Genomic DNA, 24,685 nt, shown 5'->3' on the forward strand with positions numbered 1-24,685 from the left:
GGGTTTCCCTGTGCCCTGGACTCCAACACCTGGAGAGAATCTTACTGCTCTTTGGGAAACGGCCAGTGGGTGAGGGCTGGTCAGACAACAAGTCCATTATCCCTTCTTCTCAAAATATCAGTTAAAGCAGATTATATAGATATAAGTTCTGTTTCTTCTCCCTTCATGATCTGAAAGATCAACAGGTAAAATGATGGTAAGTGTCACTGAATATTTTAAACAGAAATGCTTTTATCCAGACTCCAAAATCTGGCCACAGGGAGAAGATACCTGATGTGAGATGCTGACCCACCCTTCTTTTCAATCATCAAAGTCCCTATGCATTCCAAAAAACCCACAGAAATGCACAAACAGAGTGTTTTATTTCTAAATAGAAGTTTTCTGAGAAGCAAAACAATGTAATGATTGAGTTGCAGGGCATTTCTTATCCATTGCAGAATAAAACCTAGAAATGTTACTTATGCTATCTATAATAAAAGAAACAAGCATTTTCTATACCATACAGTTAATATCAAGAATATTTTGGCACCAAGTTGTTTTTCTTTTTAATTTTTAGGAAGGGTAAAAACATGAAATTATATTTTCAGAAGGAAAGGGTAGAATTAGGAAAATATTTAAATTTTTTTATTACCTTAAAAAACAAAATAAAACAAAACTTTGACAATATCTAGGCTGTGTTTGCCCTGATTTCAGGTGTTCTCTTGATTAACTTTAAAAAATGTGTTTGCACTAATATTACCTCAGTATAAATGTTATCTTTTCCCTGTAACTTTTTACTGGGATTTGGAGAACAAAGCTTTCTGAGCAGAAAAGCAGAGATAAAACTAATTTTGCTGAAGAGCTTCAGGGTGCCTCTCAATTCCACCAGATGCATTTTATGTGATACTCACTCAAAAATAAGCAAACTCAAAGTTTCTTTACCCTAATCTAGGCTTCTGAATCGTTAGGCAGACTATCAAGAACCAAGACAAAAAAGGTGCAGCTAATGTTTATTCAAAGAAAGCATTTTTAAAATGGCAGAAAATAAAGACATTTGGGAAAAGAGATGGAGCCTACTTTGCTACAGGTTATTTCATGATGTTTACATTTAGCAGACAGCTCTGGAGGAACAGAGCTGGAGCTCCCACAGCTCCAGAGGTGATGCAGAGCCCCCAGTTGGTCTGAGGACAATGTTTTCAGGTGTAGGAGCCTCCATGAGTGACTAATATAGGGGACACCTAGGGCCATTGCTTTGTCATTTTTGGAGGCATCACTACTAAAGTTTGCTCTGGGTGGCAGCAGTTCCAAGGATTCCAGGGCTGGGACCATCCCACAACAAACAGGGTCCTGAGCTGAGGGGGTTTCTTGTCTGAGAGCTAAGGCAAAAGGCAAATTGTGACAGTGTCTGAGGTAATTCCCTCTTTGCAATATGAAGCAAGCCCATGCCTGTCCACTTCCTCACTTTCCAGAGGGCTGTCACACACTTGTCCCAGGGATGTAGGGATTCAGCTTCCACAAGGCAGAGCATGCTTGGGGGTGAGGCAGAAATGACGCTTTTGTCAGAGGAGAAAATAGATGCCAGAGGAAGCAGCCTGCTTGCTGAAGTGTATTAAAGGAGCTCTAAAACTTAATTAAAAATTATTCTGTGGCAATGTATGGTCACCATTTTACAAATGCACCGGTTCTCTTGGGAAACCAATGTCGCAAGTGTGACAGTTCACAGCGCATCCCAGCAGGAGGCACGGGCATACTGCATCTCCCAGGGGATGCTGCACACATGGTACAACCTCCAGGACCACAGCAGACCTTCGGCCAGCTCCTCACACCAGCAGAAGGTGTCTCAGGTGTTCTCACAGGACCCCTGCACTGTCAGACCAGCCGGAGAGCTGGCTGGGTGCTGAAAATGACTGTCCACCCCCAGTGCCTCCAGCAGGGCTGGAGAGGACACGACCACAGGACTGAAGGAGTCCTTTGAGATGGGCCTTGAATGTCACACCAGCAAAGGCATAGATGATGGGGTTCAGGCAGCAGTGGATGAAGGAGATGGTTTCTGTCAGCTGCAGGGCCAGAGCTATCTGGGAGCTGGCCTTGCAGTCATTGATGATGTGCAGGCTCTGCAGAGAGTCGAGGAACAGCGCAATGTTGAAAGGAGTCCAGAAAAGGAAGAAAACAATGACAATGATGAAGATCATCTTGATCGCCTTGACCTTGTTCTGGTTTTTGCATTTTTGCAGGTTTTTTAGTATCTGTGTGTAGCAGCAAACGAGGATGCTGAAGGGAATCAAGAGGCCCAAGATATTAACTGCAAACTGAGACGCAACCTTCCAGGTATTGCCACCTGGGGGGTATGTGGGGACACACTGCAAAGCCTGCTCGATCTCCAGCTCCTGGCTGAACATGATATTGGGCACAGAAGCCAAGCCAGCCACCAACCACAGGATCAAGCTGATAATTATGCCACAAGTGGCTGTCCGTATCTTCATGGCATAGACAGCATGGACAATTGCTATGTACCTGTCTACACTCATGAGGGTTATAAAAAAAATACTGCTATAAAAACCTATGTAGTAAGTGCCAGCCATTATCTTACACATGGCATTGCCAAAAACCCACTGGTCTGAAGCATAGTGGGCTTGGAAAGGGAGGGGCAAAACAAAGAGGAGATCAGAGGCTGCGAGGTTCAGCAGGCAGATGTCAGTCATTGTTGTCAGCCTTTTCCTGGTCAGGAGAACCCAGAGGACCAAGGTGTTTCCGAGGATGCAGAAGACAAACACAAGGCAGTAAAGAATTGGCAGAAAGAGGGATTTAAACCTGCGAAAGTTGTTTCCTTCACTACATGGAGCAGTGTTTTCATCATATCCATAGTCATATTCTGTGGTGCTAAGGAACGGGCTGGTGGGATTCATCTCAGATACCTGTGTAGGAAAGAGAAAGGGTTAAAAATGTCTGGCTGTTCTGGCACAGCACTCCCATGGTGGCTTCTGCTTCTGCCTGTGCTATGCTGAGCCTGTGGGTCAGCCTCCAGGCAGAGGGGGACTACAAAATGCAGTCTTGGTCTCAGCCTGGACAAGAACAGCTGTACTACCCAAAGGGCTGCCCTGCAGCCTGCTGATTGTTCCTATACATGTGTGTGAGCACTGGGATGCTCTGTTTCCCTGAAATTGCTTTAGTGCCAGTGGACCAGCCCCTCATCATTACAATGACAAGGAAAAATTCAGGTCTCTGAATAGTCACAATGATTAAAAAAAAATACAAATCCTGAATCTGATCTAAGGATCTCAATTTTCTTGTGCTCCCTGGGGTGGGGAAGCTTTTTTCCTGTAGCATAAAGACCCTCGTAAAAGAGTTTTGCCTGATGAAGATGTCACCAAGCAGCATAACCTCATTTTAAGCAGAACTGATCAAGGATAGGTACTAGCACAGAGTGCAGAGACATACAAGCTACTTTTCCATGGGTAGGTCCAGGATTGCATACAAAAAGCTCTGGAGCAACAAGGAGTTCACTGGGCTGCACAGCAACACTCGCAGTGCCAAGCTCTGAGCTGCCATCGACCTCCAGGGCAACTGGTGAGCAGCTTGGCTTCTCCTTTTGCCACAACACAGCAGCTTAGTGCTCCTGCCTGTTCTGTCCAACTTCAGTTTTCTAGCGTAGAGAAACCATAACATTAGTGGGAGTGGTTTCTCTCTCTCATTTCTGAAGAATTGCAGCGAAGGCATCCTCAAAATAGTAAAATAATCTGACATGCTCTCCAAGAGTGAGTCAGTGCTTTAGCTACCTTTTTTATTGTTTCAGATGTCAGTTCATGGCCCCTATAAAAGTGAATCATGTTTCCAGACTTGAGTGTTCAAATTTTAGGAAGTGATGATTCTTTCAAAAGAGTTTGGCTTTTCACTGCTAAGATGTTTGAAAGTTTAGGCTGTGCTGCACCTGTGTTGCACCTGCTTACAGGTTGACCACATCTTGAAAGAGCTTCAAAGACAGAGTTTCCAGGAAGGAAGAATCATTTGTAATAATCATTGCAGTTAAGATGAAGCATTAGCATGAATGGAAGTGATTAATTCTATAGAAGCAGAGGATACATTCTCCTGAATTAAAAATTAATGCCTGAGTATACAAAAGGAGAGAGAGCAGTGAAAACTTTTTGTATCGATAGGAAAGAGCCACAATTCACCCCTTCTTGCCTGGCTGTGCCACCTGAGGGGGGAACAGAATAATCTGTATGGACAGCCCAGAGGAACGCCAGCATCCATCCTCTGCTCCAGGCATGGATGCAGCTCATGCCTCACTGACCTGCTTCAGCTTTCCTTGGGGCACCAGAAGTGTTTCAATTCATATGTGCCATGCAGAGAAAGCTGTTACATACACAGCATTCAACCTCATAGAATTCCTTGCTCAGAAATAACAAATAATGATAGAAAAGACATGCTGCAACTCACATTGACAGTGTAATAGACAGAGCTCTACTATACTGAACTCTTAGCTGTAGCTATGACATCTGCATTATTGATTTTAACTTTGTATAAGGCATAAATCTCCAAATATTTAGTTGGCGAGCCACTAGATAAAGGCTCTTCTTGCAGCAACAGATAAAGGCAGAAAATATTTCCAGCTAATGCTTTTGATGTGTGAAGCTGACACACAGTGACTAAGTGTTGCAGCACCGGCTCTCGTTTCTGGTCTGTCAAGGACCTCTTAAAAGCAGTTCATAGATTCATCTACCAAAACTAAAAAATATTAAAAAAATAATGAATTCTGTGTTATAGATATATAGATCTATAAATACGTAGATAGACATTTAGAGATACATAAATCTAGATTTATAGCTATGAAGCATCCATTTCCAGCAAAATTCAAGCATTTTGCCTGGGCTGAACAGAGACCGGAGATGCTCTACTTCAGACCACTCTTACACCATTAATGCCTTCAACAGCATTTTCCATTTCCCCTCCTCTCCACACCATTCAGCAGAGGAGTCAAACTGATAAAGCAGTTTTACAGAAGGTATCAAGGGAGAGGTGGCTGCTGCAGGTCCCCTGGTTGCCACAGTCAGCCTGGCAATAGCACACTGAACATGGATGGACTTTACCTTTGACAGCAGAAAGCCTCTGGTCTCTCTGATAGCCCTGGCCCCCTTCTCCTCGTCCCCTGCTGCTGGGGCTCAGGGATGTCCAGGAGGTTTATTTCACCTTCTCTTCACTTGTGCAGACGGCTGAGATTGGGTAATATGCGGCTGTCAGATGGGCAGCTGCCAGGTACAGGATAGGCTTGGGGGCAAATAGAAGATTTTGTATCTGTGGTAAACAGGAAAAGAGTGAGAGGGCTATCAGACACTTGTGAAAAAAAAAAAATCAAATACATCTCTTCTTCAACACAGTAATGGATAGCATTCTTTTTAAAGTGCTTACTAAACCCTCCTCTTCACAGCCTCCCCTGGTTTAAGTGAAGAATTCAAAAGTTCAGATGTCTCCATCACAAGAGACACCCTAATAAATTTGCAGCTTTTTACAGAAGCTATACATAATTTTCATTTTCTTCAGCTAGTAACAACTTGTATACTGCAGTCTGTTTATATCCCTCCCCATTAAAAACTCATTCGCATTTCGTGGAAAATAAGAGCTCACAGCTACTGATACCACTTTGCCATAATTTAAAATCAGTTCTTATTTAGTGGGGATATTTCACTTTCTTTGCTACCCTGGGGTTTTTTCAGGTTTATTTGGGTGACTTGAAGATGGAAAAGGACAAAATATTGACACAAAGACCGGCTTGAAATTTTTTATTTTATTCAATTGCTTTAAATTACTTAGGTTTAGTGGAACACTAAAACTGTAAATTGTGGGGGTTTATAAGTCAGACAAATTATTTTATTCATCATTTTATTTGCTTTTTATTAATTAATCTCAGCAGGCACTATTTTCCTGATTTTCAAGAGCACAGGGAATACCAGAGGTTCACTCAAGGGGTCTCAAAGAATATGTGGCAGACCCAAAACACAAATTTACTGAAGTTATTCACATATTCTTTGGTTGCAGTTCCAGTCCAAAGTATCTTTACAGGTTGCTGATTGCTGTTGCATAAGTGAGTAGTGAAAGAATCTCAAAGGGAAGAAAAACTAAATACTACAGAAAGAAAAAGAAAAGTGAGAAAACAGGCTGGAGGGAAAAAGGAGTAATGTAACGAAGGACCTGGCACTAGTCAGTAGCACAGTCAGAAAAAAGCTGTCCCATGAGGTATTCAAAATACTAACAGTGACCAGGGCATCATCCTGCCTCCAAGTACTCAGTTGATCTTATTATACAAGAGACGCCAGCTCCTCTTATTCTGTGTATATTTTTTCAGAACTAATTTTTGAAAATTGTTGCAACAGAGCTTCATTTTATTGTGTTCTCTAGAAACTAATTATATGATTAATTATAGCAATAGCATACCCTAGTGTTATAGACACACAATATGACACAATGTAGCTTTATTCTATTTAGGTTTATTTCTATTTGTTTAGAAATCAATAAGCTCAGCTTTCATTATTTCTTAGGAACAAAACATTAATAAATTAAAGATGTCTCCTCTTCCCTCATATCCTTTTTTGCATTAGTTTGGTTGATAAGTTATTAACACATAAGAAAATAAAACAATAGTTTGACACGAAACCAATAAAAGAATAAAACATTTCTTCATTTTAAAACATTAATACGTATTCTGAAATTGAAACGACCTTGTATTTTTCTTGAATTATTTTCTGCTGCATGAATTATGATCTTGCAAAAATATTTCAGTTCATTCAAAATGCATATTTTTAATTGGGAAATCTCCCAGGTGTGTACTTTTGCCAGCCACAATTCTGCACAGGCAGGCAAAGGGAGGCATGAAGTTGGGAGAGGCAGTAGAGAAGTGCTCTGTGAGTTGGAGAAAATTGGAGCCAGCAAGAAGGTGCAGATGACCTAAACTGTGAGGAAAAGAGCTTGAATTCAAGAGAGCTTGAATTCAAGAGAGCAAAAGCTAAAGCACCATGCCTGGTGACTGATATGGCTGGAGGATGGCTGGGCTGGCTGCTGTACTTTGAGCAGACCAAGGCACAAGGATAACAGCTTGATAATAAGGAGAGCATGGGAAAAATCGTGGTGGTACTGGTGTTTTGGAGAAAATAGGAGAATTATGGACTCTGATGTAACATTTCCAAAAGTAGCTCTGCTGTGTTTTGGGAAGTGATATACAGGTATGAGTCTCTGGCTCTACCTGGTCTTCAGGAAGGTTTATATGCCTGAAACTGCTTCTGAGGTGGTTGGTGTTCCTGACACACAGCCAGAACCTGAGCTTTTCTCAGCCAAGAAAGAGAATTCACGAAAGGAGGAAGAGGATGTGATTTGTCAAAAGCAGTGAAAGGAATAGAGCAGAGATGAGTTTAGGAAAGGTGCTGTTTCTGACTGGCAGGTGGGTGGGAGGCAAAACCCACAGGGGTGGGCTTGAGGACTGAAGAGATAACAATTATGGTATTGGCTGAAATGGAGATAATTACAATGATGAAAACTAAGAGATGTCTGTGCTGGGAGACAGGGAAAACCCAAAGACAGATTTTATTCTTCACCCCACGCTGAGCCCTACTGGCTCTCTTACAGGTAACCCAAGAGGGGCATGGGCAGACAGAGCCCTGCTGGGCTGAAGGGCAGTAGAGATAAATAACCACCACTGTTCCCAGATGTGGGGTGCTGCAAGATGCAGGTGTGCTGAACTTCCCTCGAAAGCTCAGAGGAAGATACCTGGTGGAGGGAGGAGGAGAGGTACACATTTCCAATTTCCTTCATATCAGCTATGAGCTAGGCTGTAATGACTTGTATCCTTCTCAACACTTTTTCAGTCTGTGAGTAGCAAACACCAAGCCCTGAGTTACACAGAGGCTACACAGTCAAACCTGAACTTTCTACCAAGCCAACACACAGCTCCTTGTAGTTCACCTGAAGAGGATAAAAAAAGAAAATGTGGTAAGCCAGCAAGAGTAGTGAGATAGGAACACAGAAGTTAAAGGTCACCTGCACTTGAAAGTGCTAAACTCTAGCAGAAAGAGGTGCAGAGAGGATGCAAGGCGGCAGGACAAGCAGTGCAAGGGCTCAGTGCGGTAAAGCAAGATCGTGGCAAGGATTTGTTTGATATATACAGACCAGCCAGTGAAGACACAGCCATGGAAATAGAGGATTGTCTTACCTTAAAAGAGTACAGCCATTCAACAGCAATGTTTACCCCCTTGGGCTCAAGTGAGTTTGCTGCTGGGGCACTGGGGCTGTGGGGCAGGCTTGCTGTGGGAGAAGAGACATTCAGCTGGTGTAAAATGGTCCTTGGTTAACTGTCTGAAGGGGATGCATGGCCCAGGGGCTCTCACAGCCAGGGATAGAAGAGCAGGCACCAGGCAATCCTCCCCAGGGCCTCAGGATGTTCCCAAGGTGTTGGGTGGGAGCTGAGAAGCAAGAAGTTCTCAAATCTGTTAAGAACCTATCCAAAATCCACTCCAGAGCTTCCTTCACTAGAAGCCCCGACTACTGACTGCCCTGCAGTGTCCCTCCAGGTCAATTTTAGCTGGTCCCTAATACTAGGGCTAGTGATATTCTCCATACTCCTGTGGGATTTCCTGTGAGAAAGAAATACCTTACAGCAAAACAGTGGCAGCTGGCTGTGGGAATCTCTGGTGCTCCAGCCTAGGGCCATTTTGGGTACATGCACCCACTCAGTACTGTGAGTACAGGAGGGAAGAGCTGTATGGCATCTCCACTTTGTGAAAAGCCTGCTGCAGGCAGTCCCCATTCAAGTCTAAAAACATAGCAAAAATACTGCTGTATGAGGAGCTTTCTATTTTGTCTGCTCATGTTTTGGCAGTGGCTGTCAGGGTCAGCCTGCAGCAGCCACCACAGCCCCAGACATATGGCAGAACTGGGGAGTCTCTAGTGTCCGTGCACCACACTGCTCGTGCTTCCCTTTTAGCTGCCACCACAGCCATTCCTTTATTTGCACTCGAAGTTGCAGTCTCTGCTGCTTTATCTTCTGTCAGACAAGTTGCTTCAGTGTGGAAAAAACTCCCATGCAACTCTTCATATAGCTGAAGACACTTCTGTCAGCCCAGAAGTGATCAGCACATCAGAGTAATGCAGACTTTCACTCCTCCAAACTACTCGGAGCCCCAAGGTCAGGGAAGTGATGCCTCACTGAAGCCCTATGTTACATGGAAAGACTGTGACAAATGCTGCAACCAAAAGGAATCTTGATGTGGGACAAACAGCATGGCTACATCTCCAGCTCCTACAGCCAGAAATGTTCACTGCCAGTGGAGGCACCCTGTGCACACCAGCTCAGCCTCTGACATCAGCCCCAGAGAGTTTCCTTATCCTGTGCCATCCGTGCAGTTCCTCAACCTGGGGGTGATGGTTGGCAAAGCTGCTGCAAAACCCCTATGCCTGCTCTTGCAGGAACTTCTCCTTCTTCCTACAGATGATCTGGATGAGTTGAGTTTGAACACAGACAGGAAACTGCAGTTGCCACCAGCAAGAGCTGGCTTTTGCCTTAGGAGTGGTCAGGTTGACACCACAAGTCCTGGTATCACCCTTGTTGTTTGCTAAGGTGAATGGGAGGCACCTTTCTGCCACCACGGCACAGACTCTGGTGTTGGGACAGCAGCCATTTAGGAAAATATGGCAAAAAAAAGCAGAGTGAGAGAGCCTACCTAGGTAGGGTATTTTACAAGAAAAGGCTAATTATTTCCTTGATCTTCTTGCTATCATACCACCCATCTAGAGTGGAGGACATGTTTACATCTCAGAGCTGTGGTAACCAGCCAAGTCAGGTGCTGTTATCCAAGAAGATCACTTTCCTCTCCCTTTGCTCAACAGCAAAATAAAAGAAGTTTCTTAGTCAAAAAGAGGCCTTTCCCTTTCAGATCCACTCTCACTTTACATCTCAGAGGGCTTACTGCGTCATATTGGAAGAGGGAAGAGTTTACTTAGTTCAGCAGAGGAAAACAAACAGGATTATCAGCAACAGGGGTTATGGGACGTTCAGAGATGCTGGGTTGCTAGGCTAAAATGCCTTGCAAAATACCAGCAGTCATCACTGTTGGTGAGAAAAACAAAGAGGACAGCTCAGTTTTGCAGGTGAAGGTAGCAGTGGGGGGTCAGGGTGAGCATGTCCTCTGCAACATGGGAGCAGCTTGGCAAGTAGTGTTTTGATGAATGTCCCACTCCAGATTCCTCCTCCTGGCCATCTCTCTGTCCCAATAAACCTCTCCTAAGTGTCTCTGCTGCCTGTATGGACCAGCAACTGCCTTTCCCCAGCTGCAGCACCCTCAGTGAATCCCTTGCACCTATCCTCCTTAGGGCAGCAGGGATTGGTAAGGCAGACACTGAGCCCTGGGTGTCCAGGGCTGGCAGTCACCTGTGGGGTACAAGAGGAAATGCCACAGAGGAGCTATCTTTTGAGAAATCTTGCCTGCTTTAGTTATTTTCACAATGTTTGGGTCTATCAGCATCAGCTATCAACACACCATCTTAGCAGGACCCCAACACCTTAACGAAAATTTATTTCCTCAGACCCCTGCCAGTGTAGAGGTAAAAATCTCTCATATGGCAGAAAGGTTCACTTCCTTTCCTTGATAAGAATAACATATTTTTATGCCCATGTACAAAGCGGGGTTGAGACTTTGTGACCAGGTAAGATTCTGAGTGATGGGTAATTTTGATATTAAAAAAGTATATTTTTGTTGATTAAAATATCTAAATATCTCTGAAAGTCTCAAGTTGTTTGGGGGAAGGATTTTCCCCTTACAAATCAAGAGGAAAAAAAAAGAACAATTGCACTACTTTGTTCTGAGAAGTCCCAGACAGAACACCGCCATTTTTCATTTTCAAATGTGTAATTTTCAAATATAGCATTTTGTTTTATAAATAACCTCTTTTTCTAACCCTTCTTCCTCAAAAACAAGCAGACTTCAAAGCTTCAAAAATTTTCCAGTAGAACTAAGATGTGCCTGTTCTGCTGATAGCAGACAGAAATTTTTATTTTTCTTTTCAGCTTGATCAGCAAAAAAATTGACACCCTCCACTAAAATGTGGGGTTGTATTACCGTAACAAAGTGCTTGTGTATGCAGACATGTACAAATGTGCACCAGAAAAACCTATTGGGCATTGTTCTGCCTCTCTCTCTCTCCTGCAGCAGATGCTCGGTGCAATAAAAAAGGCTGTGAGCCAGAGAATCCTCCAAAATCTGCTGCTGAGTTTCTGTAGGAGCAGCAGCTGGAGGTGTTTGGTGAGGCCTGGACCAGCTCAATCTGCTCCACGCTCTGCTTTTCGCTGCCGGCACTGAAGCCACAAGGATTATGGCTCTGACAGCTGCAGCCTTGCACAATCGTTTGGTTTCACCCAAGCAGAAATCAGAGCATTGCAAAACTCCCAGCACAGTAACTCATTCATAGGAGTGTCAGCAGTGAGGAGCATTTTCTCACCCAGGCGTTACGACAGGGTAACTGTGGGACACAAAGGAGTAAACAAATACATCTCCTGCATATGGAGTCTTTGAGAACAGAAATCTTCTCCATCTGTCCCTTACTTGATGCCTTTTTTTCTCACCCTGGTGCACTTAGGTTTTTAAGCCTATGCTGATCCAAACCTTTGGTTCACCAGTGCACAGGAACCTCTCGGGTTTGCATCTGACAGTGCTTTGGCCGAGGGTGGAGAGCAGAGAAGGCTGCAAGCAAGAAATCAGTTAGAACAGAGAAATGACAGAAGACAGGGCTGCATGAGACACTGGGCGATCATGGAGTCTGTCCCCTGTCTTGAAGGCAGGGGCAGTGTCCCACTGCTACTCTTCCTATGCAGTTGTTCCACCCACTCCTACAGCCTCTGCTTTCCCCCAGCTTCTCCTTATGAACCATCCTAGTGCTTCTCCAGATTCACCCCTGGCAAATTTGTCTTCATCCAGAACTCTTCTGGTATAATTTGAGCCAGTTATTTACCTTAGCCATGGAAGAACAATTACTTCTAGCTATTTTAAAATATTATGAGACAATGTTTTCCTTCAGTCTTAACAGCTCACAATTCATGTTTTTTCCTCTGAAGTCATGCTTTCTAAATCGTTAATTGCTGTTCATCTTTGATTTTTTTTGCATTGCAGTGCCCCAAACTGGCAAAGCAGATTGGAAGAGTCTCCTGTCTGTGGTAGCGGTTTTCTTTTGCAGTCACATAGCACTGGTGATTCATAGCTCTTTTGTGCTGGATTTTGGCACCCAGATGTTTTCTCCAGAAGTGCTGCCTTCCCCATGCTGTGTTTGTGGCCTCAGCTGACCCTGCCCATGAGGAGAAGTGGTCATTTGTCCTTAATGCACTGCACCCCATTGCTACCATGTTTTTTCATCCGAAAGGTCAATTTAAATAGTCTTCCTGTCTGCCAGTACCCCTTCCCAATATGATGGCATGGGTAGAAGTAGCAAAATCATGCACCAGAACTTCATCCAGAGCAGCAAAGTGCAGCAAATGCTGGTTTGTACAAGGGCAGGGTGCAGTCCTGGATGCAGGATCCTTCTGGGCAGCTCCCCTGTCCTGTGGCAACCACTCAGGAGTTTGTCTGAGCACTTGTGCACCCACATAAAGGCTGTTTGAAGTGCTCAGAAAGCTTGCTAGCTCTGAGGTATGGGATACCACTGCTTTGCCAGGTGGTATGAGCCTGTAATTGAGGGTCATTTGGCATAGCTGCCTCTTGACAAATCTGTATCAGCCCCTACTCTTTTTATTTTCCTGAAAATGGTTTATTCCTTCTAGTGCTTTCCAGCAACTGTAATTGCACTGACTGGCATGTAATTCCTTCTCTGGCATAAACTGACGGCTCCCCACCAGATTATCAAGTGTCCCTGTGCTGGCTGGCTGCCCAGAGCTCATGGCCACACCTTGGCACTGGCCACACTGGCTCAGGTGGCCACTGGCCACCACCACCACACTGCTGGGTGTCCCTGCACCAGCAGCATCCAGCTGCAGCTGCCCCACCCTGCCCAGCCCAGCCAGGGCACAGCTCTGACCCCAGCCCTGAGCCAGGCAGTGCCTGTCAGAAACCACTGAAAGCACAAGTGGCTACACCACTTCTTCCTCTCAGCTGGCCTCAGACCATGCCAGCCCAGTGTCTGAGGAGCCAGGAGGCCTCAGGGTGGGAAACTCCCCATGTGGGTACCAGGGCCCATGTCTGTCTCCATTTATGTTGCAGGATCCTCCTCTGAAAAGGACTCCTGATGATTATCAGATTTTTAAAGGAAGAAGGTAAAACACATTAAATCATGCTCTTAAAACAGGGAAGTTTGTGTAGTTTAAAACTGGGTTGGTGACTCAGGGATCCTGGATTCAAACCTGCACCCTGCCACTGACAGGCTGCTTTCAGCACATCATGCACTGAAATCTGGGCATCTGGCATTTCCCATCTTGACCACGGTGGCTCCAATCTCACAGCAGGCACATGTGTGGCATTGTTCTGGCTCCCTCAGGCCCCTGCTCTTGCCAGGGGAAGGAAAAGAGGCTTTGTTGGGGTAATGCACAATAACACCTACGCTGCTGCAGTATGAGCAGAGGTGTGAGGAGACCTTGGCAACGCCACTGATAAATCTTTATCTGAGCCGCTGGTAAACAGGAAGGTGGTGAACAGCTTTACTATTTTTCTTAGGTTTTTAGGTTCTTTTGGTCTGATTTTCATAGCTATTCTTTTTCGCTTACCTCATCTCAGGAAACACATTTTTTTGCCACCTCTTGCAGGAAATGTGCAAAATACCAAGTGCTGAAAACCTCAAGGTTTGCTCAGCCCTCTCTACAAGAGGTGATCGGTTAATGGCCTGGCAATGAGGGCATCAGAATGTCCTTGGCAAAAGCTGGAAGTGTAAGAGTCAAGCTCACACCAATAAACATCAGGGTAGAAGACTCTGACAATTCAGAATGCAGACACTAACACACTTTTGTGCTATGTTCAACCTGTGGAGGCTTTTCATGGATATCAGAAGGAGAATTTCAAACCTTTCTGCTCAAGACATTGAGGGACAAAGGTCTCTTGCGAGGTGTGCCACCAGGCTCTTGGGAACTCATTTTCCACACCAAAAACCCACCCTGCTGTCCACACCAGGCACATCCACCACCCACACCACTGCAAACAAGCAAAACAAGCACAGCTGCTGCACTGGATTCACGAGACAGAGTATGTTGGGGGAGAGGAAAGGCCCTTGCACTCAGTGTCCAGGCACACCATGAGCAAGCAGGGCAGACTGTTCTACTCTTCATCATGTACCCCTGTCTTGTCTGAAGCTGAAGGCAGCAGTGTGGGTACAAAACTTGCAAAACAATGCTCACCACGTTTAAATCCTCTCTTGATCTTGCCCGGTGCTGCTCGAGAGAACAAGAAAATAATCAAGCCCCTGCTGCTTACAGGGAGGCATGCCAAGGTTTGCCAGCAGCTGCCTTACAGCTTTTCCAGCTGCAAATATGACTTTGGTTGACCATGCACTGACAGAAAGCAGTTTGCTTTTTGCATTCAACTTTTTACCTTCTCTTCACCACAGCAGTGAGGAAGATCCCTTAAGCTTGATAGGATAAAACAGATTCCTACCACCTACACCATGCTCCTCTCCTGTGGGCAGGGGATGGATATCTCAGTGAAGATGATAGATATGCACAACTCAATGAAGATGATAGATATGGCCTAAAATGTTCAAAAAAACCACAAATCCAGCAAGAAGCTGGGTTTAATAAGAGAAGGACGAGTCACTTTCTGGTATGCAGATGTGTGGGTCAGGTTTCCTTCTTGATATCAAACTGCAGCTTTACTTTTTTTTGGTGTGGGTTTCAAGTGAGTGGGACAAAGCAGATTACCTTTTCCACTGCATAGTTAAAATCTCTATTTCCTTTTACAACACACAGATTTTCTTTTGCTGACTCTTTTCTGATAAGCTCAAATAATTCCAAGGACCAATAATTCAAGACTTCCTACCTTGTAAGTTGGTAGTCAGGAGAGTAAAATATCAAAAGTTTCATTAACCTTTTGAGGGTCTTTCTGAGCAGGACCTAACTCAAGACCAGACCTAATTAATAGACAAGAAAAATGGTAATGTGTCCATATTTCTTGGACAGAGCAAAGGATACCTGAGAAGCTCTTGAATTCATCTCAGATAATATTCAAAACAAAACAAAAAATAGTGGTTTGGATGTTTATGTTTCCTTAATACAGAATGCTGTCTGCTTGCTTTACCTTTATTCTATCAAATATGTGCAAAGTGAGTGATTCCAAACTTGGAAAACTCTTCCCAGCGTCAGCTTTCTTTAAAGAAGATCTCAGCATGTAAGTGGGGGCAGTCAGTGCTGGGAAACCTTTGCACCTCACTTTGTCAATGATAGTTGGCATAAGCTGGGATAAAGCAAACTTGTCTTTTTGAGTATTTAGGACTTTTATCAGAAATATGGGTTTGAAGATGGAACAAACCAACCCTCATTTGTTCCTGCTATGGCTCATTTCAGCCTGTAAAATTAAAAGCAAATTTTAAACAGAAATTCTTCTCTGTAACATAATAAAATAGATCCACAGTCCAAGGCAACAAAGTGAAATTACATTATTTAAAAAAAAATGCACAATGTCTTGGGGTTTTCTTTACTCTTTGAAATGTGGTACTGTGATAAGACATCAGACAGCAGCTGACCACATAAACCAAGGCAGGTTAACACTTAATGTAGTTCCCAGTAAGGCGTGCTACTCAACAGCATCAGTGCACTCCCATCATAGTTTCATTTATGCTCTTGCTGTTTAGCTTTATAAAACACACCTCTGCATAAAAGAAGGAACTGACTGCACAGGAAAATTACACATTGGTCTCCAGACTCTCTAGAAACCTGTGACAAAATAGCATCATTAAATCACTGGGGATGTTAAAAACTCAGCCCTGGGAATATCTACAAGTCTGACATCCAGTCTTGCTTTTAATATAGAGTTGGTTTTTAGTTAATCTTATGTCTAGAATCCTAAGCTATGCTCTGTCTTAAGGTGCTGGCAGGTAACAAGATCACACAAATGGCCTTCAGGTGTAACATAACCCTATCAAAAGCAGCATTCAGCACACTCCATCCTGCTGATCCTAAGGGTGCTCAATGGTCCACCAAGAAACTCTTCAGGAAAAAAAGTCACACAACCAATACAAAAATAACAGAGGAAACTGGAAAGGATTTGGAGAGGTTGGTCTAGCAAAACAGTCCTAACTCCAGTTAGCATAGCTCCAGCTTCAGCATGGCTGTGCTGTCCTGAAGCATTACAAAGGGCACAGCAGAAAGGTCTGCCTGCTCTGACTGAAAATTAATCTTATCCAAAAAGCAAGGGCATCCACTCTTCCAGGAAACAAAACGTTTTCAGCAGCATCAGCAAAGTGACTGGCTCACTGTGTGGTGTGGGGCTGGGCCAGAGACTGTGGGGAAGAGGCAGCTGGGAAGGCAGCTGCTTCCTACTGCTGCCCTGACATCCCACTCTGGCTCCTTCTTGGCCACTGAGTGCACATTGCACTGCAAGGAGGAGGCTCACCTGTGGTGTGAGAACAGAGGGCAGGGAATTGCTGCATAAAGAGAGAAATTCCTGCCTGCCATGAAAAGCAGCCAACTCTGCTGGCAGTGAGGGACACACAGGTCTTACACTTCATTTGAAGTGTTTTCAGAGAAAAAACACAGGAGGGAAAGCATCAGCCCTTTGCCCATCACCCAAGTGAGAAAACACAGTACCTGAGCTGAAAACATCCCCAGCATGCTTGTGTTTCACATCCTCTCTCACCTCCACCACAGGCACTAGATGGACTGGATTACTATAGGTGAGAAGGAGCTGCAGAGCTCACAGATGCACCAGGTTATCCAGAGCCATGGGTGCAAAAACACAGGGATCAGCCAGGGAAGGAGTGACCAACTTTCAACATAGCCTCTTCCAAGACAGTGCAAAGGCAGCTGCAGGAGCAGCAACTAGGCTTCCTGGAGTCCAAAAAAAGCAATAGAGGAGCATCAGAAAGAAAACAGCAGGCTGTCAAAAAGATAAAATACCACCCTTGTAGCAAAGTGCCTGGGTTTGGGAAAGTTTTCGTCAGTGCTTAATAGGTAAAGCAAATTCTCATGCTTTTGAGCTTTACCTACCTCTCAGCTTGGCTTCAGTGTCCTCCTCAGCCGACAGCGTGCACTTTAGCAGGACCCGTGCAGGAGCCCGTGAGGGAGCAGCTTTCAGTGCTGTGGTGTGCTCAGCAGTTGCTGGCTCCTGAGGCTGTAGGGATGCCCAGATGGAGCTGGAAGCTGGCATGGGGACAGCACTGGCTGCCTTTGGGCATTGAGGTTCCTCCCCTAAGCAAATAGTCAGATACAGTCCAGTTTTCTGGAAAGAGTGTTTCTGTATGTTTCAATATACGCAAGCTGTTGTCTCCCTGACTGCTGCAGCTGTTACCCAGCTTCTCTGTCTCTAATTGTGAATGTGGTCCTAGAGTGCCTACAGATTTCACGGTATATGATTAAACTGGCAAAATGCTCCATGCTGGAGCAATGCCAGAGCAGGAAGCACGGTGTGAGTTCCTCAGTTTAGACAACTACATGTCAGGTGTTTCTACATTTGCACAGCCTCTTTCCCTGCGTCCCATCTACTCTGAGTAGTCCTTTCATCTCTGCTGGACCCCACCACAGGATACAAGGGCAGCCTCCAGCAGAGGATGGCAAGGGGTATAAAGGCACCCAGGGAAGAGCCAAAGGAGGGATACAGACAGCTGTATGGCACCTGTTCTCGGGGCCACCAGCCCGTGGCAAAATGCAGCCTGGTAGTGCCTCTGCTGCCCACAGCCCTCCAGCAAGGGATGTCTCCACAACATGGGGTGGCAGTCCATTGGGTGCAGCTATTCCTGTGCCAGCCCCTCACCCCTGCATGCAGCTGTTCATCTGCCTTCTCTAGCACGGATTCAGCAATGGAGCATAAGCCTGTGGCATGCTGAGGGGAGATCTAGGGAAGCCACAGGCAGCCAGGGACAGGGCAGAATGGTCAGTGCAGCACTGAGAAGGAAAGAGAAAGCAGGCAATGAAGATGAACATCTTGCCAAACTTGAGCCAATCTTTCTTTTTTTGTGCCCTCAGATGTTCCAGTGCTTCTTCCTCTTCTGGTGCACCACGCTGACCCAAGGAATCAAGCTCTGCTGCCTGCATTGCCAGCTGGGTGTGGAGCTGTCCTTCTGCAACTAACTAACCCTTAATTTACCTGCTGTAAACAGAGAGCAGCATCTGGGCCCCAAGCACCTGGTTGCTTCCCCTTTGTGCAAAGCCAGTTTGGCTATGTGGCCCAGCTTCCACTTTTGGCATGGCAGCTGTGCAGCTGTCTGGCTCTGCAGAGCTGGTGGCAGGACTCCCACATGCCTTCTGCTCTGCTGCCAGCTCTCATCAGTTCCTCCTCACATGCCCTCCAGAAAAGAAGGAAAGCCACCAAAACACACATGCTTTCTCTCATTGCCCTGTAGCTCTCCAAAGCTATGTGGGCAAAGTATTGTGAAGATCAGACCTGCTCATCAGAGGACAGGGAACCTGAGCCAGGTCATGGTAACCAAGACAATCCTGTAAGCAGCCAAACTCCCCCCCATCCACCTTAGCCCAAGATGTCTTCCCGGCTTGTACCTCACTCTCAACTGCTCATTCTGCAGTGTTATCTTTTGACACCCTTAAGATATGCTATTTTCTCAATGAGAAAGTGAAAAAATAAGCTGGAGTGTCTCAGGAAGAGATGAATTAGGGAAATCTTTACAGGAGTTTTGCCTTCTGGGGGCAGTTTCAGCTCACACCTCTATCAGGATCCAATCACAGCCCCAAAAAAACAACAGGATATGGGGGCTCCAGCTCTGATACTGGTGGTTGAAATTAACTAAAGAAGGAAGAGATGGGACAACCTGGGTCAGCTACAGCAAATCTTGTGCTCTAGCATTACTCTTGTTTTGGAGATTTTTCCAGAGACCAAACAAAACTAGTTTTCTAAGGTAATGTAGCTGGATCAGGAACCAGCATCTGGACTGAGGTCCTGACTCCAAAACTCACCCTCTTTAAATATTCTGACTGTTCACCATCATGCATTAGGCCCTGATTGTCATTATGGGGTGTTTGTATTGTGGCATACAGTGCAACGAGGAGCAGAGGTTGCAAAACAACTTGCGGGAAAGAGAGGGCCAGAGCTAAAATTGCAGGGGGAGCACTGGGAAGAGGAAGATGCATGAAGGTCCAGATTGTCCCTGCTTAAATTTTCCCTGCCTGGTTTTAATTTTTTAAGCATAAAATTAAGAATAAATATTTTTAATCATTATGATGGCTCCAATTCCATAGCAGAATGCCAGTTCACCCTTGTGTATTTCTCTTCCCTTTCCAATTTTCCTGATGCAGTTCAGAAGGACAGTGACCCACAGGCCAAATTTAGTCCCACAAGTGCAGTTCCACTGACCACAGCAGGGCTACTGCACAAAGCGCTGGCTGAGGTGCTCCGGTGGTGTTTCAGACTGACTTTGGTAAAAGTGCAGGAAGTAAACAGAAATGTACCAGTCCCTGCTCCAGGAACAGGTAGTGATGCTTTGACTAAGTTTCTAGAAAAGATGAGTATGGTATTTTGTCTTCAAGACAGTTTAAAAGCAGGTTTTAGAGAAACTTGCGTACAAAAGGTTACACTGAAGCTGACATAAATGTGGTTTATGTTAATTTAGTTTGCTTTGATGGGAGGAAGGCACAAAGGTGTACAGAAACACATAAATAGACATAACTAGATTTAAACTGAGATTTCATTTGCATGGCTTTGTAGTGCTTTAGCTAGATCAGCTCACGAACATCAATTTTGTGTTTGGCCAAAAAAAGGCTTCATAACTTCTTTTCCCAGCAGCTCAAATGCATCCCTCCAATCCCCTGTGCTAAAGCAACCAAATGGGGTGCTCAGTCATTGCTGGCAAAGGTGGGCACTAGTTTTAAACTCACTTTCCTTTAAACCTGTGTAAGCTGTGCCACCTGACTTTTGCACAGCTGCATCAGATGTGTGAGCATATATTTCATCCCACCAGGGGATGCAAAACCTGCTCTAGGGTTGGCCAAGACCAGTCTCTCACATACAATGCTCCATCTGTTCTCCTCTGATGGAATGTGAAAGCCCCCAAGAGCTGGAGCAGCTAAAATCTCACGTGGAGATTTTGAAGTGTTGCAGAAGCTGGTTTGGTGGTTTTCTTCAGGAAACTTTATTTTTGGCTTTATTTTTGGCTAGCTCTTTGTAGCAGAAGATGTCGACCTGCTGCCATTTTAAGGAGTTTTTCAAGCTTGCTCACTCTCTGCCTCAGCTTTGCTGGGATTGAGAAGTCTGGTTTTAGTAGGAGGGGTCCCTGACTCCCTAGGGTCAATGCTTTCCTCCATTCTGAAGTGGAAATAAACTCAGAACTTTAACAAACATGTTTTCTTCAAAATATTCCTTTACCATTTGAGGTGGAGAGATATTTAATAAATCAATCTACACTCAGGAAAACTACTCCCACAGTTAGTCATATTCTATTTGCCACCTATCAGATCTCCACACTAAGCTGTGGTTTCACTTCAGGAAAACCAGAGCAGTCAAATCTGTCATGTGCAGTGGCACAGGCAGCATTTCCTCATCTTTTTGGCCAATATTTAAACTTCTTTTAAACTGAATTTCCTTTACCTCTGATAAGGATATACAGAGCCAGGGTGGAAATTTTGTCAAATTTTTCCATCATTAAAAAAGACAGATATTGCTCTTTCATCATAAAAGAGCACAATTATACCCTGTTTCTCAGACACCTCCAGGGACAGACTTATAAAATCCTATTGAAACAAAAATACCAAAATTTCAAATAGGGTTTTGTCCACATTACAAATTGAGATCTACTACTAGAGGTAACTAAAGGTTCACATAAAGTGTTTCATCAGTTTGTCTAAGGTCTCCACTTGAACTCCAATTGACTGTAGCAGGATTATTTATTTGTTATCTTGCAAGTATCACTGAAGCCAAGGGACTTGTCCTCATCTGGTAGAAGAAGCCTTAATGATTGCAGTTATGACATAATCCTTTTGTCTCTGCTGTTTTCTGCATGCTTCAATCACCTGCCTTATGGAGCTGTTTAAGACCATTTTAAAGAATAACTTAAGAATTTGTTTAATAATTGTAAAGAATGTCTTAAGAATAGTTAAATTTTTTATTATAAGAATAGCTTAAGAGTATTTTAAGAATTTTAGTGTTAGTTAGCAATGTAGATACACCCAGGTTGAAGACAAGATAGGACAAATATGTGGGTGTCTTTGAGAAAGGGAACATTGAAACCTATTTACCATGTTATCACATTTTTATCAAAGTATGAATGTGGCTGTTGGTGGGGGAGCTTTGATGAAAAAACATGCCATATTCTTATCTAAAATTCAAGCAAAACAGAACACTTTCGCCCATCAGACTTGGGCATATGGTGCCTCTCCTATGAGACTCCTCCTCTTTGGAAACACTGTGAAGCTTCTAGAAACAATTTGCCAGTCTTCTTGCCCAGGGGCAATCTGGGGACCAGGACAGTGAGGCTCAAGAATGCATGACCTGGATGCTGAAGCAAGGGCACCTTGTACCTGTCATGGGGCCAGGGTGGTCCTCACCTGCTCTAAGAAGGGCTCCCTGCCCTGGGGAGATGCTGTCCAGCCTGGGCAGGCAGAGGCAATGGGCAGCATCTGCCACTGCCCAGTCACAGCCATGCCCTGTCAGCCCTGGGCACACCTGAGCCATTTCCAGCAGCCTCGGGGAAGTGGGGAGCATTTAGAAAATGGCTTTAGCTGGAAAATAAAAATAATAAACAGGAAATTAAAAAAAGGAAAATGCGAAAAGTTGACATCCAAGACTTCATCTTCTAAATGCAAGGCTTGCCCTTCTTCATGTTCTGCTCTTGTGGTTTTTCTTGAAAGTGTTGCTTGCACTTTGAGAAACAAGAAAACCACTGGGTAATTAGAATGCCCATCTGCCTCCTCATCCATTAAATGTTTGGTCTCAAACAGACGGGGGTTTTTCTTATTTTTTCACTAAGAACAAACCTCAAATATTTTCATTTCCAGTGTATCTGAAAATACAATATTACTGCTGAGGTTTTAGTCTGGCTACACAAGTTGAACTATAAATGACCCATGCATATGCAGACAATGCTTAGAGTCACTCATGTGCTTTCCAGAGGAGACTTGGACAGCTGGGGAAAAACACAGGTCCCAGAAACATCCCAGCCAGGTGGTTTGAAGGCAGCAGGGAGGGAGAAGGTGAGGCAGCAGTAAGATAGCCAGCTCCAGGCTGCTGTGGTGGAGTTCCAGACTAGATGGGAGGTGAAGTCCTGCAGAGGCTCACCAAGAGTGAGTGAGGGAAGTAGAGATGGAGACAAAAGAAAGATCTTGTCCTAACAGCATTGATGGACAGCACATCACCAGCACCCCAGTGCCCTGCAAACAGTACAAGGGACCTGAAGTCACTGGCAGCCACATGCAAGACCTCATCAAATCTGACTTCCCAGCAGCTGTGCTTATCAGCAGCTGATGTAGATGTGGATGTATCTGCCTGCTGAACAGCACACGTTCATCTGATCCATCCCCTGGAGGAGAGCTCTGTCTGTCAGGTCCCTTACCAGGGATGTCTCTGGCTGCCGAGGGAAGGCAGGGGTTAGCCTGTTCAAGCGTGCCACCTATAGCTAACCATGACCAATGCACGCAGCCCGCACCCTGCTCCCCTCTGCAGTCGCTGCAGGGACAATGCATCCGGAGCTCGGGCCAAACCTGCCCGTCCTTACGCAAAAACCGGACAAACCTCTACAGCTTTACTTATAGATCTAAAACCCAGATAATATCTGTATATATGCAGTCGAACTTAAATAGACGCCCTTAACCTGGACAGAGAAGCGCAGTGCTGCTGCTGAAGGGCATGAGCAGGGTGGGCTGCTGCTGAGCAGGATGGCTACCAAAGCTAACATCCAGTAATCATTCTGGAGCTTAGGATGCCTCCCACAACGTGCATGTGCTCTAGGGAACTGTGTTATACCTGGAGTCATACAATCATAGAATGGTTTGAGGGGAAAAGACCATCTGGTTCCAACCCCCATGCCATGGACGGGACACCTCCCACTAGACCAAGTTGCTTGCAGCCTAATCCAGTCTGGCCTTGAATGCTGCCAGGGATGGGGCATCCATAGCTTCTCTGGACAACCTGTTTCAGGGCCTCACATCCCCATGGGGAAGAATTTCTTCCTAATATCTAAGTCAGCCAGACTTTACCTGCAGCAACAGGTTGTATCTTTTGCCAAGACCAGAGATATCGATGGGGAAAGCTATAATGGGGTGGACAAAGTCGAGATATTTGATATCTTAATCATGGAAGAAAACCTGAAAAGGAAGGACTCTCTGAGGCTCCTCTACCAACAGACAAGCTCTCCAAGCATCTTGGTTTTTCTTCCTGTGTCATGTCTGGTCTTTAAAAACCTCCCTCTGCCAACCTCACTTTGCTCACATCAACCACAGAGTGCTACTGACAATTTTATACACCATGGGTGGCAGCATCCTGTGTAGGGCTCAGCAGAAGCTGGCCTTTTTGGTGCTGTGGGAAATTCCAAAGTAAGAGAGAATTGCATTTTGTTTAAGGAAAAGAAGAGGTTGTTTGTAACAAAAAGGAACAAAACATAGACATTAAAATACTGCAGGTTTCAATTTTGATTGAGATAGGAATGCACATTGAGAGCTGGGGTCTACACTTCCAATGATGTCTGGCATTCAGAGCTGACCAGGAAGTTTGGTGGTGCAAGGTCCTGACCCTGGTTAGGGCAGAGTTACCCAAGAACTGACACAAAGCTCAGGAGTAGTTCACAAAGTCTGTTTGCTGCATTTCATGTAGCCATGACTACACAGGGCTTCGGCTACACCTTCCAAGACAGACAGGCTGCTGCAGAGCCACAGGACCAAGTGCTTTGCATTTGCCCACATCCTTTGTGCTCAGCTGCCTCTTGCCCAGAGAAGAAGCAGCCTCAGCAGGCATACTAGGTGGTTTTCCAAATGCATGCTTGATTCCACTGCAATGCACAGCCCTGCAGGTGCCTGCTGGAAGATCAGGGCTGAGGGTTTGCTCTTTGCATTTCAGTCAGCTCAGCTGCTGGAGAAGAGGTACTGACATGTACAAAAGTAGCTCTGGTCACTTGGGGCAGTGGCTAAAATATGCAGCAGAATTCAAGAGTTTTATCTCTGAGTCTTAAAGCCTTTGCAGAGGAACTTGAAAGCCTTGTGCTCCCTGGCGTTGAGACATCATAGGAATGCTTCTTTGGACTTGGAGGGGATAGGTAGGATCACATCCCAGTTTTGAAGAAGAAAATGTGTTTGTTAATTCTAAATCCTGAGTGGGTTCTTCATGTCATCCATGATTAACTAGTCTGAATTTCCTTATCACCCACAAATGTATTAAAGTCTGTTTTAAGTAAGGAAAAATTTGAATAGGGAGAGGGTCCAAGGAGACAATTTTCCTAGATTATTTCAACTTTATGAAGGCCTGGATACTCATTCTAACAGCTCCTAATTGCATTACTGCCTTCAGCTCCTTGTCTTTTGAGTTTTTGCCCCTTAATTTGTGGGAAGGAGCTGGCCACAATTCCCAGCTTGCAAACTTGATTTTCCTTGAAAGACACAACAGTGGTT

At 44.8% G+C, this 24,685-nt stretch overlaps 1 protein-coding gene across 1 annotated transcript; it reads right to left on the reverse strand.

Annotated features, from left to right (window-relative positions):
* Positions 1 to 656: 656 nt before the first annotated feature.
* LOC310916645 (C-C chemokine receptor type 8-like) lies at positions 657 to 5,237 on the reverse strand. The gene is made up of 3 exons (XM_083874338.1): positions 5,205 to 5,237; positions 5,067 to 5,140; positions 657 to 2,894 (listed from the first exon to the last, which is right to left on the reverse strand). The coding sequence occupies exon 3, from the start codon at positions 2,883 to 2,885 to the stop codon at positions 1,830 to 1,832; it is 1,056 nt and encodes a 351-aa protein (XP_083730464.1). The 5' UTR covers positions 2,886 to 2,894; positions 5,067 to 5,140; positions 5,205 to 5,237; the 3' UTR covers positions 657 to 1,829.
* Positions 5,238 to 24,685: the final 19,448 nt, after the last annotated feature.

The sequence above is a fragment of the Zosterops lateralis genome (assembly GCF_965231275.1).
Source record: "Zosterops lateralis genome assembly, chromosome: 1".
Lineage (NCBI taxonomy): Eukaryota > Metazoa > Chordata > Aves > Passeriformes > Zosteropidae > Zosterops > Zosterops lateralis.